The sequence below is a fragment of the Lepidochelys olivacea genome (genome assembly GCF_965140295.1).
Source record: "Lepidochelys olivacea isolate rLepOli2 genome assembly, chromosome: 26".
NCBI classification, from domain to species: Eukaryota; Metazoa; Chordata; order Testudines; family Cheloniidae; genus Lepidochelys; species Lepidochelys olivacea.
In genome coordinates this window covers 11909726-11935643 of record NC_140436.1, presented here as the reverse complement: position 1 = coordinate 11935643, position 25918 = coordinate 11909726, and the positions used below count along the sequence as shown (strand labels likewise).

The window sequence follows — 25918 nt, the reverse complement described above, 5'->3', positions numbered from 1 at the left end:
ATGCATCCGATGAAGTGAGCTGTAGCTCACGAAAGCTCATGCTCAAATAAATTAGTTAGTCTCTAAGGTGCCACAAGTCCTCCTTTTCTTTTTAAGATGCCTTTGTATGCCAGCAGTAAATTGTACAGAAGGAACGACTGAATTCTATTACATTATACCTGTGGGCAAGAACTAGGACCTTACGTGGTGATCCCTTTTCAGATCTCTCAGCTCAGTCACAGATGCCCTGTGTGATCTTAGGCCTGTCACCTACACCCAGATCTAGGTATTTAGGTTCCTAACTCCCATTATTTCAGTAGGATTTAAGCACTTAAATACCTTTGCTGATCTGGGTCCTTGTGCCTAATTTTCAGAAGTGCTCCAGTTTCCATTGTAAATTGTGGGTGCTCAGCATCACTAAAGAGTCAGACTCTGAAGCCTCCAGTTTTCCCATCTCTAAAGTGGATTATTTCAACACTCAATTCTTTAGCTTATAAAGCAACCCAAGATCCTTGAATTGAGGGCACTAGAGAAACACCAACATCCCTCTCTGTAGTACAAAGAGTGCTTTAACATGAAGCTTGCACAAGTGTTGTTTCCCATATACCAATAAGTTCCTCACCCTAAAGACAGAGGTGTCAAATGGGACCCTCCCCTTTTGGTTATGGCGTGACTCGCTGGTCAACCTCATGCCTCTTTGCCTCAGTTTCCCACTTTGTGAATGAGGGAATAATGAGACCGACCCACGCTCCAAGTGCTAAACAGGGTCACTGTCAAACCTGTATCTCCCGCATGCAGTCCAATGGGACTGAAATGAGCGCTCTTTGAACCTATGCTTTAAAGAGGGAGCCCTTAACCACGCACAGATTTAGCACTGCTCTTTGCCAACGGAGCACAGAATCTCCCCTTGTGACTGAAGACTGGGGAAGAGAACTGTGCAGCCAGTCACATCAGCTGCCTCGTGAAATAGGCCATGTCAGATCCCAAGTCACGTGTTTTGGCAGACGACCTTGGGGAAGCTCTGAGCTGGCATGAGAAGCTACAGTAGTAAAACAAAATATTCAGATGCACCGGTGCCTGTTCTCAGATCTTGAACGTGGCCCCTTTCCTTTAGCCATCTCAAGTGCCTTTCAGGCCAGCAAACTCCAAGAGAAGGAAATCAGACCTGTGAAAGTTGAAAGGTGATGGAAAGATTTTTTAAAAGATTTTTAATTTTTTTAAAAGAGAGATGAAGAGAGGCCATCCACAGAGACAATAGGTCCTTTAAACAGAACCACTCATTTGCCATTTTTCAGTAATTCTGTATGGGAAGCTTCCTAAATTCCTGTCCTTGAGAGAAATTGTACTGAATACTATGTGCCAAGTTCATGCCTGGTTTAACGAATGACGTCCACACTTGGGATCAGCTGGGGCCCATAGGTCAGCTATGCCAACCGTCCTGGCTTCGGGGAAAGCAAAAAGCTACCACACCATACGCACACGCACAGCATCAGAATGCAGAGGGAACATTCATAGTCCTTGTCTACCCTGGGGGCCCCATTCCCCACCCACTTTCTCTTTTACACCCATGCAGAATGGGTGTTAAATGCTGTCAGATCACACTGCGAGTGTCGTTGTGCCGCCTTCACACAGGTGAAGGCTGCAGGGAGTCAGACCCTTACGCTGTGTTTTGCACACACGGACCATCTACTGCCAGGCCTTACATGGGTGCCGGCAGTTGTAATCAGGGCGTTGGAGCGGAGCCCGGAGCTGGAGCATGGAGCAGCTCCGGAGCAGTGGAGCTGCAGGTTTTTGCCTGGAGCTGGAGCAGAGCCGGAGCACAGCTCCAAAGCCCTGGTTGTCATGTAGCTGGAAGTCGGTCTCAGGTCCTATCGACTCAGAAATCAAAATGCCAGGTTTGCCTTGGGGGCAGCTACAACCCTGGCAGTGTGTTAACGGATTGAAATCCAGAAGCCCCAGGATTCCTGTATTCCTGGGGCTGCTCTTTGCACGGATTTAGCTACACCTATTCAAAACCAATTTTGTTACATTGGTAGAAGGAGTGGGGAGAGACAGACTGTTTTGACAAACCCTCAGAGTCACCTTAGGGTCAGGGTAGCATAGATGTTTCTGAATTAACTCTTAGGGGCAAGGCTTGGTCTTCACCACCACAGCAAGGGAAGTTTCCTTGGGGAGAAACTGGTGCGATTCTGCTGCTCAAGGGAGTTCAAGACTCGGTGTGCCCTCAGATGGGGGATGAAGCATGAAAGGAGTAAGGGTGGGACAAGGGCAAGCCAGAAAAAGCAGGAAGCTGTTCCACCAAATGGGAATGTCGGGGTGTGCCTGGCTGGGCCAGCTGCTCCGGCTGGGTGCTGCAACCAGGATGCATCCCAGAGGGCCAATTTACAGCTGCTGCCAAGAACAGGGGATGGGTACACTTTACACCTCTGCCATGCTTTGGCTGGTTGTAGCTGGGAAGTACAAAGGGGTCCGTGGAAGCGCTGTGGACCTATGACACAACAGTGGGCTGTGGTGGGGAGCTGAGTTACAGAAATAGCAATGTGCCACCATTGAGCATCCCCTGCCCCCCGAGCCACAGGGGGGCTGATCCCGGCTTCTAGCCCCTGCAGGCATAATGCTGCTGGCAATGGAGCACCACCTTCTGTCTCACTGCCTCCTTCCTATTTCTGATGCAGCGGTATCTTAGTGATAAATGATCCCTTATTGCATATCCCTACAAGGTACCCTATCCAGCCCACACCTGCTGTAGAACCAGGGTATTTTCATACAGGTCAAGAGAAGCAAAACCCCCCCCAGCTTAGAACTGGAGATGCTTGCTGCCTCTTGCATCTTTAAACACCTTTCACTTCCCCTCTCATCTCTCCCCCTTGGGCTGTAACAGGCGATTGCTATTTATAGTGATTTATTTTGTTGCAAACCAAGATGACTGCATCTTGTATCAGGCTGGAATAACCAAAGAGCTTTCCCAGGCTTTAGACCATTCAGCTTTTAGCTAGCTCCCAGGGACCGTTCCTTTGTAACCTCCAATAGGCTTCGGCACTTATATTAGCCTTCGTGCTGCACCAAACGGGGAAAAAACCAGAGGTAGCGGACTCCCGCTGGGTCCAAAGGCAGAGAGTTTATCCTTGCATAGAACGTGACAAACTGCACGTGGATAACAGACAGCGGTGACCAGAGATATTATCACGGTCTAGTACCCAAAGAGAGCTCACCCCAGCCAGCTTAAACAAACCTACTGGGGAAGCAGGCACAAAGGACCCCCTCGGATATCAAAGTTGTTTAAACATGTAGGACTGTCATTGTCATGACTTGGGACCATGTGATGGCACGTTACATGCGTGTTCTGTCCATCCCAATGCTAGGTGCTTGTGTTTTTAGTTACGTTCCCTAAATGATTTCTCCAGGCTAGCCAGTGACTGATTCATGTATGTGCGGTTTTGCTGATTGCCTGTCAGCTGATCTCATTCACTTGTCACTGCAAGCACGTTGTGATCTCCTCAGATCAAAGATATGAGGGAGGGAAGCATGACCTACTAACCAGTGGAAATCGGGAGTCAGTTCTAATTCTTGGCTCTGCTTTTAGCTTGCTCTGCGATTCAGGATAAATCCCTTAGGGCTGAGCGGGGTATTTGGATTCCTAACTCCCACCCTAAAGACAGGGGTATCAAATGGGGGCCCTCCCCTTTTGTTTATGGCATGACTTGATGTGACCTTTCTCCTCTTTGCCTCAGTTTCCCACCTAAAACTTAGGCTGGCGTAGCTACAATGCTCAGGGCTGTGAAACATGTCATGCCCATAGCTCCAGTTAAGTCACCATAACCCTAGGGCTAGGTGGAAGGAAGGATTCTTCCCTTGACCTAGCTACCATCTCTCGGAGAGGTGGATTAAGTACATCAGTGGAAAAAACCCTTCCATTGATGTAGGAAGTGTCTACGGTACAGAGCATAGACATACGCTTAGGGTCTCGCCCCAGTTTGCAGCAAGCCAGTGGCAGAAGTGGGAACAGAACTCATCCCACCAACGCCTGCTCTAACTACAGACCATTCTTCTGGTGATTCTTTAGGGATTGTTTCCATCTCAAAGGAACACAGGTGCAAATCGTAAGATGAGAGTGGCTCAGTGCTGGGGATAGGCAAGTAACTGAACTTTCCTCTCCCTCGGCCAAGTCAGAGATTAGGAGCATCCAGGAGGCACTACCGGATAGCACGCAGAACCGTTCTGCGCTTTGCCTGTTCTCTGCTGCTCTCGATGACATCCGTCTCCAGAGACACCTCTGAAATTTGCCCCGAGTCTCAGCTTTGTTTGCTGTGCTGCCAGCCACGTGGAAGGCATAGGGAGTGCTGCGCCTGGCGTAGGCACTCTCCATCTTGGAGAAATAAGATCTGGTGCTTGTAATAGAGATGTGATGTGCCACTCAGCCCGTCTGCAACCCCTTCCTTAATGAAGGTAATTGAGCAACCGGTTGCTAGAGCTGGTCCCTCAGCTAGAGAGGAAAGCTGCTAGCTAATTAAGTCTGCAAGATGAGATGTGGCCCCAGTACATCCCTGCCTACAGGTCTAGTCATTTCTCGTAAGTTACAGCATTTTGCATTAGCATCACTATGCAGTAAAGGGTCTGTCATTGATTCCACTGCTTTGTGGGGTTGAAGAGTTAAGTGTGAATGAGCTATGGGTAGGGATGCCAGCTTCGGTTGGATGAATTCCTGGAGGTTTCATCACATGACTTAATCTTTAATTAACCTTCCTGGAGACTCCAGGACAGTCCTGGAGGGTGGGCAACCCTAGCTATCGGCCAAGCCGCAGATCCTCAAAGGTATTTAGGCTCCTAACTTCATAAATCCCTTCGTGGATCAGGGCCCAAGACCCTGTATTCAGAGTTTCAGCCCAAGAGCAATGTTTTGGAAAAGTCTATTTCACAGTATGTGATAGAAGCACAAAACCCAGGGCAGTAGTATGCAGTGGTTAGTTCAGGGAGACCCAGTTCTGTGTTAGAGATACTGGCAGGAGAGCAGTGGGGATGAGCACCCTTCAGTGGAAATCCTGTGGGGGGCTAACCTATGTTTCTGCCCTGGCTGGGAACCAACGTTCCCTGTAAATTCATGCATGATTCCGGAACTGGCCCGGAGAGCCAGATAGGAACCACTGGGACTCCTCCTTCTCAGCCTGGAGCTGGCTGCTTCCTCTGCTGAGTCTCATCTCCCATCGCTCCCCATTCCCCCCCATCCCTCCACCTACCAGTTCCCATTCGCCGCAAGCTTCCGCCACCTCTATTGCTGGGAGGGACTCACACCCCCGTCTGTCACAGGAGTCTGACAAAGCCAAGAAAGAAGCCAGCTGTGATGACTTTGTGTTATGTGGATATTTATCCACTGGGAGGACTCATTTTTTCCATGATCGCCGATCCTGCTGTCCTTTGCGTGGTGCACGATGGTACCAACGTAAGCAGAGTCAAATACAGCAAAGTGGCAAGCATAGGGCCTCTTTGCTGAGCAATAGTGAATCACAGGCCACTCACTTGCAAGTGCCCAGGCTGGAGAAGGGGCAGGGCGTGGGCATGTCTGAAGAGACGTGAGTTTAAGCAAAACCCTCATGCTGCTACAAGAATTTTGCTGTGCACGCTTGTGCATCTCTTACAGCTTGGAAGGAATGACTTGGCAGCCTCACAGCAGTGATCAGCCTCCCTTGTGCGTATGATTGTGAGCTGGGCAACTCCCTATCTGCACTGAAGAAGAATGAGACTTTAAACTATAACAACTTTTGGTGGCTCCTGACTAGAGCTGGGTGAAAAATGCCAAACCTGAAACAGAAAAATGGCAAATTTCCTGTTTTATGCAGTGGTGTTGTAGCCATGTCGGTCCCAGGATATCAGAAAAACGAGGTGCAGGAGGTAATATCTTTAATGGACCAACTTCTCTCAGTGAGAGGAAAATTAGCAAATGTTTTCAGTGAACTAGAGGAATCTGCCAACCCATATTCCAACCAGTGACCGAGGAGCAAAGGGGTTCATAGGGCATTAATTCCCCAAGGGATCCAGTCCCCCCGGAAAATCTGAGCACTTCACTTTCCAGTAAGGATGCCTTCCATCGGAGATGGAATTAAAGCCACTTGCCCTCAGTTTAATTTGTAAAATCAATTCTCCAGAATGCCGCCCTGATTAGGTTAGCAATAATGTGATTACACAGATCTGCCTGCTGGATACAGTAGCTCATTACAGAGGATTAAAAAAGGAAATTTAGATTTTCAGGGTCCTTTGGCAAGGTGGTCATAAAAGCCTTGGTGGATAATTTCCCCTCCTCTTCTGCTCTCTTTGCAGCTCATTTGCCACAGTGCTCCTGATACAGACCCTCAGCTGGGCTCTGCCTGTGAGACGCATTTTCCCCCAGGGTAGGGGGCCAGAACAAGGCCTGGGCAGACTTTAGCCCCATGTTCAGCACTCACACAGGCCTTGCAATAGCCCTCTGCACAGGGGTGAGTTGCCCTCAGAATGAGTGAAAGCAATAAAAGCAGTGCAGCTCTTTCTCCAAGGACAAGAATGGACCAGAGCTGGGAAGCGCGTGGACCTGTGCTGAAGAACCAAAGCGTGGTGAGTGACTGCAGCTCCCAGGGACTTCAGATGAAGTGGGGATTCCTCAGCAAAAAAACAAAGGCTTGAAGGGCTCAATCCACAGGAGAATCTAAGCTGGGATAAATCAATGCCTTTTAGCCCCATAAGTGTGCGGTTATAGCCTGAGTCTCATACCTATTTTGAGTTACATGCACATCATCTGTGAGTCTAACCCAGTGTGAGGGCGTTTGAGTCTAAGCTGGTGTTACACATACCCCAAGGGGCTGGAAGGAAAAAGCGACTAGCAGGTGAGTTTAAAAATGTGTAAATTAAGGTGGTCTGCCCTTTCTTCTGAATCCACAGACACGACCCAGCTCTTAGTGAATGCTTTTTATCCATAGAGCTCAAGCCACTTTACAAAGAAAGGTATCGTGCCCATTTTACAGATGCGGAAACTGAGGCACAGAGAAGCGACGTGACCCAGCAACTCAGAGCTGGGAGTAAAACCCAGGCCTCCTGAGTCCCAGCACTGTCCAGCAGGTTGCACTTTCTCACTCAAGTAGAATAACCTGAACAGAACCCTCAATGGGCCAGGGTTTGAGACCTTCAGGTTTCTGGCCACGAAGATAATGCTTACACTTCGCCATCACTGTGGTAGCCTAGTGGATCGAAAGTAAGATAATGCCTTGCCTGGGGGTTTACACTTTGCATCTCAAGATCTCAAATCACTTTATGAAGGTGGGTAATTATCCTTATGCTCCTTTACACATAGGGAAACCGAGGGGATGTGACTTGTCTAAGGGCACCCAGCAGGCCAGTGGCAGAGTTAGGAACAGAGCCAAGATCCAGTCCCTGCTGCAAACACAAGACCATTCTGTCTCCTCTGCATAGTTTTAATCCTCTGACTGTGGTGGTGGTTATAAAAAGTAGACTCAGGGATTCATTTTCCCTCCAAATAACACTGAGGGGGAACTACTGAGGCGTATACAGATATGCACACATGCGAGCTCAGAATAGAGTTTGAACCAAGAAGGATACTGACCATGCTGTACCTACTAACAAATACCATCAGCTACTGCTCCATAGAACTGCACCTAGTTCTCATCAAGACAGCCACGCTGAATTTTATTAACATTACTCTGCACCCTGATGTCAGAATTATCCAGACCAGTTTAAATGTTAGATCCGTGCGATGAACAGTCAAGCTCTGTTTTGCAGCTGCATGGCTTTGTAATGTCAAACGTTAACATTTCCCTGAGCAGAGAGAGAGAGAGAACCACTCCATATAAAAGGCAGTCTTTCTATAGTGCACCTTTCTCCAAGTAGCCAGCTCGGTTCTTATTCAATGACCAAGTGTTTCCCAGAAAGTCCACCCAGTGAGCAGAAGGCAGGAGCATGTGCACGACTCAGTGACTCTGAGAAAAGCATGTGGAAAGCAGAAGAGAAACTATTCATAAGAAAAGTAACACACACACACCCACTCCAGAGGAAGAAGTAGTATGCTCTATAGGACGTGCAAAGCTGCATGCCTCACAAATTCAGTGAATTGAGAGAATTAAGGAGACAAATCTGGCCCTATTTAGAAACCCCTAATGCCAGCTGAAACAAAAGCAGTTATATAAGATCTTATAAAATTTGAAAGATGCGCTTAAATATTCAAGCAGATCACAGCAGCTTAGCCCGACCATCTGAGCTGCAGCAAGCTAAACCTACAGGATCCGGGTTCAGTTAGGATTCACGCCTCATGGGCTCTTTGTCCAGACTCCTTGCACAGGCACAGAAGTTGCCTGATCAATACAGGTCTCACATGGGCTAAGGATAGAACTGGTAGAAAGCAGTCAAAAACGCAGGGCTGCAGAGATCACGTTTCATGAAGGGGCAGAGGATTTATGCCCCCAGGACAGGCAGTGGTTTGGAAGAAATCCATGGGCCTCACTCGTCTTATGTACACCAACATAAATCAAGAGTAACTGTTGGAAGTCAGGTTTCAGAGTAGCAGCCGTGTTAGTCTGTATCCGCAAAAAGAACAGAGGACTTGTGGCACCTTAGAGACTAACCAATTTATTTGAGCATAAGCTTCCGTGAGCTACAGTTCACTTCATCTAATGCATTCAGTGGAAAATACAGTGGGGAGATTTATATACATAGAGAACATGAAACAATGGGTGTTACCATACACACTGTAACCAGAGTGATCACTTAAGATGAGCTATTACCAGCAGGAGAGCGGGGGGGGGGTGCGGGGGGGACACCTTTTGTAGTGATAATCAAGGTGGGCCATTTCCAGCAGTTGACAAGAACATCTGAGGAACAGTGGGGCAGGGGGAGGGAGGGAGATAAACATGGGGAAATAGTTTTACTTTGTGTAATGACCCATCCACTCCCAGTCTCTATTCAAGCCTAAGTTAATTGTATCCAGTTTGCAAATTAATTCCAATTCAGCAGTCTCTCCTTGGAGTCTGTTTTTGAAAGTTTTTTTGTTGAAGAATTGCCACTTTTAGGTCTGTAATCGAGTGACCAGAGAGATCGAAGTGTTCTCCAACTGGTTTTTGAATGTTACAATTCTTGACATCTGATTTGTGTCCATTTACTCTTTTATGTAGAGACTGTCCAGTTTGACCAATGTACATGGCAGAGAGGCATTGCTGGCACATGCTGGCATATATCACATTGGTAGATGTGCAGGTGAACGAGCCTCTGATAGTGTGGCTGATGTGATTAGCCCTATGATGGTGTCCCCTGAATAGATATGTGGACACAGTTGGCAACGGGCTTTGTTGCAAGGATACGTTCAACGGTTCTGGTGTGTGGTGTGTGGTTGCTGGTGAGTATTTGCTTCAGGTTGGGGGGCTGTCTGTAAGCAAGGACTGGCCTGTCTCCCAAGATCTGTGAGAGTGATGGGTCGTCCTTCAGGATAGGTTGTAGATCCTTGATGATGCGTTGGAGAGGTTTTAGTTGGGGGCTGAAGGTGATGGCTAGTGGCGTTCTGTTATTTTCTTTGTTGGGCCTGTCCTGTAGTAGGTGACTTCTGGGTACTCTTCTGGCTCTGTCAGTCTGTTTCTTCACTTCAGCAGGTGGGTATTGTAGTTGTAAGAAGCTTGATAGAGATCTTGTAGGTGTTTGTCTCTGTCTGAGGGGTTGGAGCAAATGCAGTTGTATCGTAGAGCTTGGCTGTAGACAATGGATCGTGTGGTGTGGTCTGGATGAAAGCTGGAGGCATGGAGGTAGGAATAGCGGTCAGTAGGTTTCCAGAATAGGGTGGTGTTTATGTGACCATCGCTTATTAGCACCGTAGTGTCCAGGAAGTGGATCTCTTGTGTGGACTGGTCCAGGCTGAGGTTGATGGTGGGATGGAAATTGTTGAAATCATTGTGGAATTCCTCAAGGGCTTCTTTTCCATGGGTCCAGATGATGAAGATGTCATCAATATAGCACAAGTAGAGTAGGGGCATTAGGGGACGAGAGCTGAGGAAGTGTTGTTCTAAGTCAGCCATAAAAATGTTGGCATACTGTGGGGCCATGCGGGTACCCATAGCAGTGCCGCTGATCTGAAGGTATACATTGTCCCCAAATGTGAAATAGTTATGGGTGAGGACAAAGTCACAAAGTTCAGCCACCAGGTTAGCCGTGACATTATCGGGGATAGTGTTCCTGACGGCTTGTAGTCCATCTTTGTGTGGAATGTTGGTGTAGAGGGCTTCTACATCCATAGTGGCCAGGATGGTGTTTTCAGGAAGATCACCGATGGATTGTAGTTTCCTCAGGAAGTCAGTGGTGTCTCGAAGGTAGCTGGGAGTGCTGGTAGCATAGGGCCTGAGGAGGGAGTCTACATAGCCAGACAATCCTGCTGTCAGGGTGCCAATGCCTGAGATGATGGGGCGTCCAGGATTTCCAGGTTTATGGATCTAGGGTAGTAGATAGAATACCCCAGATCGGGGTTTCAGGGGTGTGTCTGTGAGGATTTGTTCTTCTGCTTTTTCAGGCAGTTTCTTGAGCAAATGCTGTAGTTTCTTTTGGTAACCCTCAGTGGGATCAGAGGGTAATGGCTTGTAGAAAGTGGTGTTGGAGAGCTGCCGAGCAGCCTCTTGTTCATATTCCGATCTATTCATGATGACGACAGCACCTCCTTTGTCAGCCTTTTTGATTATGATGTCAGAGTTGTTTCTGAGGCTGTGGATGGCATTGTGTTCTGCACGGCTAAGGTTATGGGACAAGTGACGCTGCTTTTCCACAATTTCAGCCCGTGCACATTGGCGGAAGTACTCTATGTAGAAGTCCAGTCTGTTGAAGTCTGTTCGACCTTCAGGAGGAGTCCACCCAGAATCCTTCTTTTTGTAGTATTGGGAGGAAGCTCTCTGTGGGTTAGTATGTTGTTCAGAGGTGTGTTGGAAATATTCCTTGAGTCGGAGGCGTCGAAAATAGGATTCTAGGTCACCACAGAACTGTATCATGTTCGTGGGGGTGGAGGGGCAGAAGGAGAGGCCCTGATATAGGACAGTTTCTTCTGCTGGGCTAAGAGTATAGTTGGATAGATTAACAATATTGCTGGGTGGGTTAAGGGAACCACTGTTGTGACCCCTTGTGGCATGTAGTAGTTTAGATAGTTTAGTGTCCTTTTTCTTTTGTAGAGAAGCAAAGTGTGTGTTGTAAATGGCTTCTCTAGTTTTTGTAAAGTCCAGCCACGAGGAAGTTTGTGTGGAAGGTTGATTTTTTATGAGAGTATCCAGTTTTGAGAGCTCATTCTTAATCTTTCCCTGTTTGCTGTAGAGGATGTTGATCAGGTGGTTCCGCAGTTTCTTTGAGAGCGTGTGGCACAAGCTGTCATAGAATCATAGAATATCAGGGTTGGAAGGGACCTCAGGAGGTCATCTAGTCCAACCCCCTGCTCAAAGCAGGACCGATCCCCAATTAAATCATCCCAGCCAGGGCTTTGTCAAGCCTGACCTTAAAAACTTCTAAGGAAGGAGATTCCACCACCTCCCTAGGTAACGCATTCCAGTGTTTCACCACCCTTCTAGTGAAAAAGTTTTTCCTAATATCCAACCTAAATCTCCCCCACTGCAACTTGAGACCGTTACTCCTTGTTCTGTCATCTGCTGCCACTGAGAACAGTCTAGAGCCATCCTCTTTGGAACCCCCTTTCAGGTAGTTGAAAGCAGCTATCAAATCCCCCCTCATTCTTCTCTTCCATAGAATAAACATCCCTAGTTCCCTCAGCCTCTCCTCATAACTCATGTGTTCCAGTCCCCTAATCATTTTTGTTGCCCTCCGCTGGACTCTTTCCAATTTTTCCACATCCTTCTTGTAGTGTGGGGCCCAAAACTGGACACAGTACTCCAGATGAGGCCTCACCAGTGTCGAATAGAGGGGAACGATCACGTCCCTCGATCTGCTGGCAATGCCCCTACTTATACATCCCAAAATGCCATTGGCCTTCTTAGCAACAAGGGGACACTGTTGACTCATATCCAGCTTCTCGTCCACTGTAACCCCTAGGTCCTTTTCTGCAGAACTGCTGCCGAACCATTCGGTCCCTAGTCTGTAGCGGTGCATTGGATTCTTCCGTCCTAAGTGCAGGACTCTGCACTTGTCCTTGTTGAACCTCATCAGATTTCTTTTGGCCCAATCCTCCAATTTGTCTAGGTCCCTCTGTATCCTATCCCTACCCTCCAGCGTATCTACCTCTCCTCCCAGTTTAGTGTCCTCTGCAAACTTGCTGAGGGTGCAATCCACACCATCCTCCAGATCATTTATGAACATATTGAACAAAACTGGCCCGAGGACCAACCCTTGGAGCACTCCAGAGCATAGTCTGTGTGGTATGTAGATTGTAATGGATTTTTTACCTTCAGTCCTTTTGGTATGACGTCCATCTGTTTGCATCTGGAAAATCATCATGTGCCAGCAATGCCCCTCTGCCATGTACATTGGTCAAACTGGACAGTCTCTACGTAAAAGAATAAATGGACACAAATCAGATGTCAAGAATTATAACATTCAAAAACCAGTCGGAGAACACTTCAATCTCTTTGGTCACTTGATTACAGACCTAAAAGTGGCAATTCTTCAACAAAAAAGCATCAAAAACAGACTCCAAGGAGAGACTGCTGAATTGGAATTAATTTGCAAACTGGATACAATTAACTTAGGCTTGAATAGAGACTGGGAGTGGATGGGTCATTACACAAAGTAAAACTATTTCCCCATGTTTATCTCCCTCCCTCCCCCTGCCCCACTGTTCCTCAGATGTTCTTGTCAACTGCTGGAAATGGCCCACCTTGATTATCACTACAAAAGGTTTCTCCCTCTCTCCCTCCCCCCACTCTCCTGCTGGTAATAGCTCACCTTAAGTGATCACTCTGGTTACAGTGTGTATGGTAACACCCATTGTTTCATGTTCTCTATGTATATAAATCTCCCCACTGTATTTTCCACTGAATGCATCCGATGAAGTGAGCTGTAGCTCACGAAAGCTTATGCACAAATATATTTGTTAGTCTCTAAGGTGCCACAAGTCCTCCTTTTCTTGTTGGAAGTCAGGGGAGTTAATCTGGTATGAAACTACCAAGGGCAATCAGAATCTGGCCCTGTGTGTGAGGCAGCCGCTGTTCGGAAAGAGTGTTTCAGGAGGCAATGTTCTGTATTGAGTGGTACATTCAGTCATACTTAACTTGGTCCCTGGTGTCCAGATGTGGGTCTCAGAGCTACTCAAATAATAGTGTTTGCTCTTTAATGATCTCAGTACATGGGACCTGGGTAAAGGGTATACAGGGGCCTTGACTAGCGCTATGCTAGGTTCACTGGCAGTTCAAACAATGGAAAAGGTTTTGGTTCATGAACATCCACCACCTGGTGAATCACTAGCATAGGGCAGACCCAACCATTTAAGACGGGAAGTAAGACCATCACAGAATCCATCTGAAACAAACTGGTGGGACATAGGCAGTGTTCGGCTTTGGTGATTACACTGGGTTCATACCCCTCTTCACACGAATAGAGGTTTGGGGTTGCTAGTTAACAGATAGCCTGGACCCTAGTTTTGTATCTCAGCCAAAATAAACCACCAGCATTTGCATTCTCTTGTGCGAGGGTGGGACACTGGCTCTAACTTGACTCATGGAAGACTGCCACCTGCTGAGTCACGAGCATCATTTCCAGCAACGCAGAGATGTTCCTTGGGGAATGTCTACACTGCAAAAACACCCCCACAGCAGTGACTCTCAGAGCCTGGGTGAGCTGACGCAGGCTTATGCTAAGGGGCTAAAAATAGCAGTGGAGACATTCGGGCTCAGACTAGAGCCTGGGCTCTGAAATCTTGCGGGGGGGGGGGGGCAGGATCTCAGAGCCCAGGCTCCTGACGGAGCAAGAGCATCTGTGCCGCTATATTTAGCCCCACAGCCTGAACCCTGTGAGCTGGCGGCAGTTCACCTGGGTTCTGAGACTCAGTTCTGCAGGTCTTTTTTTTGCAGTGCGGATGTATCCTTAGAGGCTCCCGTAAAAGTGCTCATACCTTTTGATTTGGTAGGATCTGATAGGCTCACAGCATAAATCTGTTATAAGTTATTTGATTGTGATTGATGCATCCGATGAAGTGAGCTGTAGCTCACGAAAGCTCATGCTCAAATAAATTGGTTAGTCTCTAAGGTGCCACAAGTCCTCCTTTTCTTTTTGATTGTGATTGTATCTCCACAGAGCTAAATGCAAACACTTCTTCCTAGGGAGAACAGTTCACCCTTCTTTAGTTGGAGGTGATGCTGCTAACATTGAGGTATCTCAATATTAATACTCTTCCTGAATAGAGCTGGGGTAAAGTTTTGCATCAGAACAGTTTTCTGTCCAAAAACTGTTGATTTGACCTAGTCAAAGTGTTCACAGAAACATGTTGCCATTGATTAAAATTTGTTTTCAAAAATATCTAAATGAAGTGTTTCCAGTATGCTCAAAGTGTTCTAATTTGACCCTGTTGAATTGTTAGATTTTATTTCCAAACAGTGCTTTCACTTCAAAATCTATAAGAAGTTGCAATCAAAACAAACTATTTTTTATCTTCTTGTCCACCCAAAATGAAGTTTGGGTGAAATTTTGAAGTGACCTTTTGGAACAAAAACCTGTTTCACAATCACAGAATTTCCCATCAGATGGAAATTCCAGTTCCAGCACCGCTCTAGCCCTAAATAGCACTCAAGGGGATTCTCCTTCATCCTTTCATTAGGAGCAGATATCAAGTCGATTGAAGCCAATGGAGACACACCCATTGACTTCAGTGGGTGTGGAAGCCAGATCTTAGCAGTCTGAGACTTGTTTTCACTTATAGTGCTGCAGCTGTGCCTCTGTGGTTCTTCGTGAAGACACTACCTACACCAATGGAGAATTTCACCTCTCAGCGTAGTTAATTCACCTCCCCCGGTAGCTATGTCAACGGGAAATGTCTGTACCAGGAGTTCAGTCGTGTCACTCAGGGGTTTGTAGTGTAGACCAGGGCTTTGCATGTGGGAAGCTTCGCCAACCATGAGGGGAAGTTACAGAGGGATGCGTGGGGAGGAATGCTGATAATTGAGCAACTCCTCTGAAATAAAACTATTTCCCCATGCTAATTTTCCCCCTGCTGTTACTCACACCTTCTTGTCAACTGTTTGAAATGGGCCACCCTGATTATCACTACAAAAGTTTTTTTTCTCCTGCTGATAATAGCCCATCTTAATTGATTAGTCTTGTTAGAGTCGGTATGGCAACCCCCACTGTTTCATGTTCTCTGTATATATATATATCTTCCTACTGTGTTTTCCACTGCATGCATCTGATGAAGTGGGCTTTAGCCCACGAAAGCTTATGCTCAAATAAATGTGTTAGTCTCTAAGGTGCCACAAGGACTCCTTGTTCTTTTTGCTGATACAGTCTAACACGCTGAATCCTTTGAAATACACTCCCACCTGTCATCAGTGGGGTGAGGAAAGATGGCTTTCATTAGCCTTTTGGAAGCCTTCCCATTATAATCCTTGCTACATAGAGTAAAAGGGCCTTGCGTTCTTTGATCTAACTTTGAGAGAAAATGCAAATCCAGTTTGTATTCTATATGCAATCATATCTGAGCACATGAGTTGGCTAAATACACCTATGACCCATTCCTTCCAGTAATCCCTTAATTTGAAACAAAATCTGGCTCCATTAAGTTTCTTTAGTGTTTTTTATCTTCAGTGATTCCTGTGCTAGTGAAGCCCTTGATTTAACTTCCCTGGAGTGTGAAGCCTCTTGTTAAATCACAGAACATGCCCAGCAGGGCAAGAGTCCCACAATGCCCTGGGAATGCTCCTTAACCGTCACCTGCAGGGACCTTCTGTAGGAGCGAGAGGAGAGTTCAGTCTTTGGCTTCTCTGTGGTAGCTGCCAGTTTGGGATAAGCCGTGGTTATGATTTTTGTTGTTATAATATGGACACATATCTACTGAGAGTTGGTCTCTGAGTCACTCTCCATTCAGAGGACACTTGACAACAATCAGATGGGTCGTATGACCTTATGCTGCTCCTCTGCACAGGGATGAATTTCACCCTCAACAAATTCTCTATGAACTCTTCATTGCTCTAACAAAAAGAAGCCTGTTTCCTATGACATCTACGGTACTATTTGTATTTCCATCACATTAGTGACATCATGCACTATGGGAAACAATATCCATCTTCTATCCCACCCTGAGCACAGGTTTCAATGAACATAAGAACATAAGAATGGCCATACTGGATCAGTCGAATGGCCCATCTAGCCCAGTATCCTGTCTTCCAGTAATGGCAAGAGGGAATGACCAGTATAGGGCAATTATCAAGAGATCTGTCTCCTGTAGTCCAGTTTCAGCTTCTGGCAGTCAGGAGTTTAGGGATACCCGGAGCATGGGGTTGTGTCCCTGACCATCTTGGCTATTAGCCATCGATGGACCTGTCCTCCAAGAACTTAGCTAATTCTTTTATGAACCCAGTTATACTTTTGGCCTTCACAACATTCCCTCAGCAATGAGTTCCACAGGTTGACTGTGCGCAATGTGAAGAAATATTTCCTTCTGTTTGTTTTAAACCAGCTGCCTATTAATGTCATCGTGTGACCCCTGGTTCTCCTGTTACGGGGAGGGGTAAATAATACTTCCCTATTCACTTTCCCCACACCAGTCATGATGTTATAGACCTCTATCATATCCCCTGCTGATGTCTCTTTCCTTTTCTTTTTGCGAATACAGACTAACACGGCTGTTACTCTGAATCCTAAAATGAACAGTCCCAATCCTTTTAATCTCTCCTCATACAGAAGCTCTTCCGCGCCCCTAATAATTTTTGTTGCCCTTCTCAGTACCTTTTCCAATTCTAATAGATCCTTTTTGAGATGGGGCAACCAGAACTGTAGGCAGTATTCAAGGTGTGGGTGTACCATGGATTTATATAGAGGCACTATGATACTTTCTGTTTTCAAATCGCTCTCTTTCCCAATGGTTCCTGCCCTAATAACTGTGCCAGCACCATGAAAGGCTTTTGCATCTCCAAGGGCAAACAGAACAGCTAAAGCTTCCACATGATGCCCACTGCCAGCTAACACTCCCTCAGGGGACTCTATCTTAATCTTTTATTAGCAGGCTATAAGGCGGATGGTGTGGATCTCTGCCAAGCCAGGATCATTGAGGGCAGACCGCCAAGTCCTGTCAGTAACCCATATCGGACTGAACTGCTAACAACATAATGGCCTGCCCGTGCATGCAGGGTTACCAAACAAGTTTCCAAAAGTGCTTAGCAATCTACAGCACTTACTGAAGTGTGTGTCCTCGTTAGGGGCTGCGGGATGCTGAGCCCGTTGGAAAATCGAGCCACTGCATGTAGGTGCCTAAATGGGAGCTGTTGGGTGCTGTGCTGCCATCATTTGAAAATCGGTCCCCACGCTGGGTAGCTAAAGATGATTTCCACTGAAGAGTGAAAATGAGTCAACGTTAGTCTCTGCCACTCATCGGGTCACTCCTTTCACTACAGCATAATATTAATATAACATAGAAGATGATTCATATCAAGAGCTACATTCAGGTCAGAATTAACAGCCCATTTACACAGGAGCCTTCTGTGTTTGTCAGATGTACAGCTCATGTGATTCAGTGATTAAAAGACACACAACTGGGGCAGATCCTAATTTTTCAGTCCTCACGCAGGCAAAATTCACTTTCAAGAGTAAAGAGTAGAGGGCCTGGCTCTTGACTTTCAAATAAATGAACCCCCTTGCTGTCATATAGAAGTCACCCAACTTCCAGTTATGAACAGACTATATTAATAGGATATTCTAGTATCTTGTAAAATACTTTACATCCTTTTACTATCAGCTATAGAAGGGGCGATATTATTAATCGCTAGACCATAGGACCTGGAGTAGACTCCTGGATTCTATTCTCAAATCTGCCACTGACCCATGTGACCTTATGTGAGGGTTAGTAAGTGCCTCAGTTCTGGTACATGAGGATTTCAGCCTAGTGTTGCAACAGAGCAGCTTCCAAAAATTAGTTCAGCCGGTAGAGCATGTTTGTTACCTTTTATGTTATCCTTAATGTCAAACACCGGCATCTATGAATGACCAGGGTAGTAGCAAAGGAGTAAATGTGGCACGACTCAAACAGAGAGCAACTGAAGAAGCTTCATGCAAATATTTGCAGACCCTGAGTTTTCATTGCTTCCCTTCTCCACAAGTTGGCTGTTATTTGCAAATAATTTAAGGACCAGTATACGATCATGTATTTTCTCCAAGCTACAGCACTTTTGAATTGTAACAGCATGAAGGCAACACAGTAATGGGAAATATCTTTTAAATCCTGACTGATGGTGGTGATATTTTTGTCATTTTGTGAGAAGAGAGGGAATTATATGGTAAGAGTAGAAAATAGGTAAAATAGTGACATCTAGTGTTACATTGCAGCTGTTGGCAAAAAATCCCTCTCATCACTAATAATCAGATTCTCAAAATAGCAAAATCTGTCCCTAAGTTCGGTATTTAGGAGATGAATACCTTTTCATGCAGGTTATGATCCACACCAATCTTACACTCAAGTCAACCGGCCGATCACAGCGAACTCTGAGTAACAAAATTGAGGATTAACCTGCTGAAAAGCCTATAACAAATTGCCATGTTGCCAAAGTGTGTGTGTGTGTGTGTGATGAATGAATGAATGAATGTCAACTAGAGACTAGATCAAAACAGCCAAAATCCTTTTAACTGAAACTTTAGATACATCTGAACCCAGGTTTCCTGCAATGAATATTTTCTTACTCATTGAAGGAATTGAAATCAATTTCTCATCTGTTAGACTGTTATAAATGTGTAGTAACTCTGTTGAACTGCAGATTTACACCAGTGTTAATGAGATCAGGATCTGGCCCTAATCAATAGTGGACAGAGTAAAACCTTGGCCAGGTAATACATTGTTAGAGCAATCCTAAAGAGTGTGGGGAAGAAAGGAAGTATTGTATTAACATGGGCCAGGACCCCACTGTGCTAGGGACACAACAAAGAGACAGTCCCTACCCCAGATATGAAAGGTATTTGGAAAGGTTTCTAGAGCAACAGAGGCAGCATGCTGTTCTGTCCACAAAGACAAGTATGCAAGTACACAAAGGATGGGAGCAAACCCATGTAAGAATTAGCAAGAAAGTGTGCATGGTGCTGATTGTAAGGGGGCTGAGAAAATAAGCCCCACACTAGCATCAATGCATTGAGCAGGAGGTTGTTGGATATGATGGGGGTCTTGTTTAGATACTTATTATACCATTAAGGAGAAGGAGAAAGTTTGCTACCTAAGTGGAGATGGGCTCATGCCACAAAGTTTGGACTTAGATCTCAACCTCCGTAAAACCTGAGGAGTGTGGTTTGGATCCCGAGTTTAGGTCCAGGTGCAAGGTTTGAACAGATGTTTGTTTGGGTGTAAAAACAGGGGATCTCTGGTGTACTGGCCTAGGAAGCATGGAGTGGAATAATGCCTTATTAGGACATATCATCTGTGAACAATAAAAAAGAACAGCACGAGAGAATCTGCCACACACATGCTGTAGCTATTCTGGGGTGAACCAGAGGACTTTGGTCTTCTGGGCTATCAATGTGGGAGCTCACAAGAGCATTACATTTAGTGGAGTTGTAAATATTAATATTTTGTTCTTTCATGGCACTTTTCATCTGATAATCCACAAGTTTTACCATAATCCTGTGGTGGTATTTTACATATGGGGAAACTGAGGCACAGAGAAGTTAAATGACTTGCCAAAAGTCAGAGGTGGAACCAGGAACACCACCCAGATCTGTATCGCTTGGTGCTGTGCTTTAATTACTAGATAATTCTGCCTCCCATAACTAAATAGAACACAGCAGATTTGATAAATGAGTGATAAAGAGAGACTCTGCCTTTAATTTCTTGGCTCCAGTTCTAGCCACTGTAGTGAAAGTGAATGTTCCCAGCTCACGTGTGCCTTGGTATATGCTCTAGTTCAACCACAAAAGATATGGGTTTAATGCAAGAATTATGGGGTGAGATTCTATGGCCTGTCACACTAGGTGATCATAAAGTCTCATAGGCTCATAGACTTTAAAGCCAGAAGGGACCATTCTGATCATCTAGTCTGACTTCCTCCATATTCCAGGCCACAGAACCTCACCCACCTGCTTCTGCAAAGGCCCATAACCTCTGGCTGAGTTACTGGAGTCCTCAAATTTTGGTCAAAAGACTTCAAGTGACAGAGAATCCACCATGTACTCTAGTTCAAACCAACAAGTTACCCATGCCCCATGCTGTAGAGGAAGGCGAAAACCCTCCGGGTTGTCTGCTGATCTGATCTGGGGGGAAATTCTTCTGCAGCACCAAATGTGGTGATCAGTTAGATGCTGAGCATGTGGGGGAGACCCACCAGCCAGACCCAGTCCCTTCTAGCCAATGAATATATGGTGCAATAGGTGGTTAATGAATATATTAAGTTTAGAATCACACTTGCAAAGTGTGCACATTTATTATAAAAAGAACAGGAGTACTTGTGGCACCTTAGAGACTAACCAATTTATTTAAGCATAAGCTTTCGTGAGCTACAGCTCACTTCATTGGAAGCTTATGCTCAAATAAATTGGTTAGTCTCTAAGGTGCCACAAATACTCCTGTTCTTTTTGCAAATACAGACTAACACAGCTGCTACTCTGAAACCTGACATTTATTATAGAATCATAGAATATCAGGTTTGGAAGGGACCTCAGGAGGTCATCTAGTCCAACCCCCTGCTCAAAGCAGGACCAATCCCCAACTAAATTATCCCAGCCAGGCCTTTGTCAAGCCTGACTTTAAAAACCTCAAAGGAAGGAGATTCCACCACCTCCCTAGGTAACCCATTCCAGTGCTTCACCACGCTCCTGGTGAAAAAGTTTTTCCTAATATCCAACCTAAACCTCCTCCACTGCCATTTGAGACCATTACTCCTTGTTCTGTCATCTGCTACCACTGAGAACAGTCTAGATCCATCCTCTTTGGAACCCCCTTTCAGGTAGTTGAAGGCTGCTGTCAAATCCCCCCTCACTCTTCTCTTCCGCAGACTAAATAATCCCAGTCCCCTCAGCCTCTCCTCATAAATCATGTGCTCCAGTTCCCTAATCATTTGCATTGCTCTCCGCTGGACGCTTTCCAATTTTTCGACATCCTTCTTGTAGTGTGGGGCCCAAAACTGGACACAGTACTCCAGATGAGGCCTCACCAATGCTGAATAGAGGGAAACGATCACATCCCTCGATCTGCTGGCAATGCCCCTACTTATACAGCCCAAAAAGCTGTTAGCCTTCTTGGCAACAAGGGCACACTGTTGACTCATATCCAGCTTCTCATCCACTGGAACCCCTAGGTCCTTTTCTGCAGAACTGCTGCCTAGCTACTCGGTCCCTAGTCTGTATTTCCACAGACCCTTTAAGACCGCAGAGCTGCAGCAGATGGATGGTTATTTCTTGAGCTGTTTCAGCCACATTATAGTGCACTGACAGTTTCATACATCCTTTATTTCCTGTTGCTCTAATCCCAGTAATCCAAAACAGACTGTGCTTTCCTGTTTGACCTGATGCAACTCCTTGGAGTGCTTGTCATCTCATAATTTGAGAGCATTTGCCTTTCTCTGTAACTGAATTATTCCAATTTACCCAGGCCTTTGGAGCTGTGCTCTGGCTCCACTCCAGCTCCAGGCAAAAATCTGCAACCCCACTGCTCCGGAGCTGCTCCACGCTCCAGCTCCAGGCTCCGCTCCAAAGCCCTGAATTTACCTCTAGTTTAATGAGCTCTCTGGAAAAGCCAACCTGCAATGCTATTTTTGCTGATATATTAGGTCCAGCTCCTCAAAAGTATTTAGGCACCTAATTTCCATTGATTTCAATAGGCATGAGGTGATGGGCCTGAGTGAATATGGACCCAATCTTGCAAACCTCTGCACACGAGTGACATTACACATGTGATTACTCCCAGTGATTTCTATCTAAGGTCAGTATCAGGCCCTCTCCACCATAGTATCTGAGTGCTTCACAATCTTTAAGGTAAAGGAGGACTTGTGGCACCTTAGAGATTAACAAATTTATTTGAGCATAAGTTTTCGTGAGCTACAGCTCACTTCATCAGATGTGTCCTCCAGACACCCCTGGGAAGAGTATTATTCTCCTCTATATCAGCTGGGGAACTGAGGCACTCAGGCAAGTTACTGGGTGTTAGGTACCCAAATACCTAAGGATCTGGGCCAAAGTGACTTGCCCGGAGCTGACAGGAAGCCTGTCGCAGAGCATGGGTTCCCTCAACATGGGTTACCTGGCTCTCTCTATGGAGCATGGAAAGAAAACCGAGGAGGGGAAGGTGCCCCAGTGCCTGGCCTCAGCCCCCCATTATGCACTGGGAAGGGGAAGGCACCCTCAATGCAGGGCTGCAGCCACCCCATTATGCACTGGGGGAGGGGAAGGTGCCCCCAATGCAGGGCTGCAGCCCCCCCACTATGCACTGGGGAGGGGAAGGTGCCCCCAATGCAGGGCTGCAGCCACCCCATTATGCACTGGGAAGGGGAAGGCACCCTCAATGCAGGGCTGCAGCCACCCCATTATGCACTGGGGGAGGGGAAGGTGCCCCCAATGCAGGGCTGCAGCCCCCCCCACTATGCACTGGGGAGGGGAAGGTGCCCCCAATGCAGGGCTGCAGCCACCCCATTATGCACTGGGAAGGGGAAGGCACCCTCAATGCAGGGCTGCAGCCACCCCATTATGCACTGGGGGAGGGGAAGGTGCCCCCAATGCAGGGCTGCAGCCCCCCCACTATGCACTGGGGAGGGGAAGGGGTCCCCAATGCAGGGCTTCAGCCCCCCATCGTGCACAGGGGAGGAGGGGAAGGGGTCCCCAATGCAGGGCTGCAGCCCCCCATTATGCACAGGGGGGAGAGGAAGGGGCCCACATTGCAGAGCTGCAGCCCCCCCATTATGTCCTGGGGGAGGGGAAGGTGCCCCCAGTGCAGGGCTGCAGCCCCCCATTATGCACAGGGGGGAGAGGAAGGGGCCCACATTGCAGAGCTGCAGCCCCCCCATTATGCACTGGGGGAGGGGAAGGCGCCCCCAATGCAGGGCTGCAGCCCCCCATTATGCCCAGAGCCGGGCAGATCCCCCCCGACCCACGGCTAACCCCCTTTCCAGCAAGCGCTGAGAGGCCCCTGTCTCCTGTGCTGTCCGGGGGCTACCCCAGTCCGGCCGCGGCCAGCGCCCCCCGGCGGAGAGCGGGGCCGGGGGCGCCCTGCGGCAGCCCCAGGTGCGGCTCCTTAGGGACGCAGCGTGCGAGCTGCTTAGCGCGGGCTGCGGGCCAGCGACTTACCCCCGGGGCCTCCAGCGCAGCGTCTCCAGGGGGGAGCGAGACACCTGTCCTAGGGCTCCCTGCTGCCCCTCCCCCGGCTGAGCCAGGTAAACCCCCCTTGCTCCCCCCCTCCACACACAGAGGGGGTGAGCAGGCCCCCACTTCTTCTACCTCCCTCTCCCGGGGGGGGGCGCCTATTGTATTCTCTATTGACTCCTGCACCCCCTCATCACAGGGAAGTCATGCACATTTGGGGGGGGGATGCTAGGGCGCCCCCATTGCACCTCTGTGGAGTCCTACACCGCCAGAGTCATAAGTGGGCAAGGGACACCCCGGAAGGACTGCTACTGCCCCTCCTTGTGTTTTCTGGGGGCTCCCAGAGCGGCTGACCCTCACCCCCCCCACCCTGGTGAGAAGTGCATTCCTCCACTGTATTTTCTGGGGGCTCCCAGAGCGGCTCACACCCCCCCCCCCCGTGAGAAGTGCAGCCCTTCATTGCATCCTCTGGGAGGGGTTCCACTGTGGCCACCCCCAAAAATAGAGCTGGTGAGCTCTGTGTTACCCAGGAGGAGGTATTTAGTGCTCTCTGCTCCCTGGGGCTGTCAGAGCAGCTAGCCACTGTCCCCAAAATACCCCACAGGTGAGTAGTGTCCCCTGTTATCCCTGCTAGGTCCCCCTCCCCAGACTCCCATGTTCCTGCCCAAAGGAATAGCCAGCCCCATTACCTGGGGCCGTGAGCAGAACAAGGAACGCGTGCTCTCTCTCCCCCCCCTACCTGAGGTGCTCCCGTGCCTTCTTGGACCTGAGGGGCAACTGATTTGCTTTGAGACCTCACAGATGGCGGAGCAAGTGTCCGAGGAAGAGGAGCCGCAGCAGCACCGGGTGCCTCTGTTGGTGACCCCCGTGCCTGAGGTGCTGGGAGATGTCCTGAGCGAGCAGTTTGGCCCCCTCCCGTTCATGGCAGCCATCACCAGGATGAAGAGGCAGGCCTCCGGGCACTACCTCTCCACCGAGAACCTGGAGGAGGTCTTGGAGAGGAGACAGGCAGCTAACGCCAAGGAGAGAGAGAGGGTAAGGGGCCTCTTGTTCCCCCTCAAAAATAAACTGCTGCTTTTTGTTTTTTAAAGCTTCAGTGGGGCCAATAAGCTGTTGGTGAACTGGCTGTGGGAGGAAATGAGTCTGAACTTCTACATTTTGTTTCTGTGACGTTCCAGCAGGATCCAGTGAGCAGGGTGGGAACGTGGTGGGAACAAGGTTCATGGTGGGAAGAAGGAGATCCTGATCCATGACTACAGTAATACAGAGAATAAGGGGAGCATTTTTCTGCCTGCAGTGGATGGGGGTGTGAAATTCTCACCTCAGTCTGGGCTTCAAACACTTCAAATCGTGGAGGGATGCTGATACAAAATTTCAGTTCCTGCTCAACTCTTCGCTAAAGGGCGCAATTAATTATTAGCGTCTAGCTTATCTTTGGCTCCTTTGGAGATCTCTAAATTATTATTCAATGCTTCTGTTGGGTGATGCCGTAAAGGTGCAGTCAGCTCTGGCTCCCCTTGTGCAAGGTCAGGGGTGGGCAAACTTTTTGGCCTGAGGGCCACATCTGGGTATGGAAATTGTATGGGGGAGCCATGAATACTAACGAAACTGGGGGTTGGTGTGCAGGAGGGGGTGAGGGCTCAGGCTGGGGTTATGGGCTCTGCGGTGGGGCCAGAAATGTGGAGTTCAGGGTGCGGGAAGGGGCTCTGGGCTGGGGCAGGGTGTATGTGTGTTTGGGCTCCACCTGGGGGTGTGGGCTCTGGGGTGGGGATGAGGGACTGGGGATGCAGGAGGCTGCTCCGGGCTGGGACAGAAGGTTTCAGAGGGTGGGTGGGAGGGATCAGGTTTGGGGCAGGGGGTTGGGGTGCGGGAGGGGTCGGGGAGAAGGCTCCAGGTGGCGCTTACCTCAAGCAGCTCCCGGAAGCAGTGCCATGTCCCTCCTCTGGCTCCTATGTGGAGGCGCAGCCAGGCAGCTCTGCACGCTGCCCCATCCGCAGGTGCCACCCCTGCAGCTCCCATTGGCTGTGGTTTCCTGCTTCCTGGCAGGAGCTTGAGGGGTGGATTAAAACCTCTAAAGGGCTGGATGCAGCCCTGGGCTGAAGTCTGCTGACCCCTGTGCTAGGTGCTGCCGGACATAATGACAGTCTCTGGGTCTCTAAAGAACTTAGAATGTAAGAGTGAGGTTTTTTTACCCTTCCTTTTGGAATGACTTCACTCCCGCCCCAACCGATGCAGCTCCCCAACTTTCCCTGTGCGGCCTTCTTCAAATTAATCAGATTTGATACTGTTAGCCTTGCTACAGTAGCAGCTCCATGCGCAGAGCTATTCCTCAAATCAATGGGAGCTTTACACCTGGGGCAGCTACAGAAGAGGGCCCATGACATGTGCCCGGTCGCTTGGTTCAGCAATAGGTGTTCTTTGAATGCTTGTGAAAGTGATTCTTATCTGCAAACTATGTATTCTAGATAACCTATCCAAATAGAGAGATGCCTGGGTGATCAGCACTTGCCAAACAGGTGTGCAA

The 25918-nt window shown here is 47.9% G+C and overlaps 1 protein-coding gene across 1 annotated transcript in view; it reads left to right on the top strand.

Annotated features, from left to right (window-relative positions):
- Positions 1-24195: 24195 nt before the first annotated feature.
- FIGLA (folliculogenesis specific bHLH transcription factor) overlaps positions 24196-25918 on the top strand; it is a gene marked incomplete at both ends in the record, with an annotated part of 34183 nt that continues 32460 nt past the window's right edge. The window contains one exon of the mRNA XM_084615227.1: positions 24196-24429. Within this exon, the coding sequence (XP_084471353.1) occupies positions 24196-24429 (234 nt within the window). The remainder of the gene's footprint in view (positions 24430-25918) is intronic.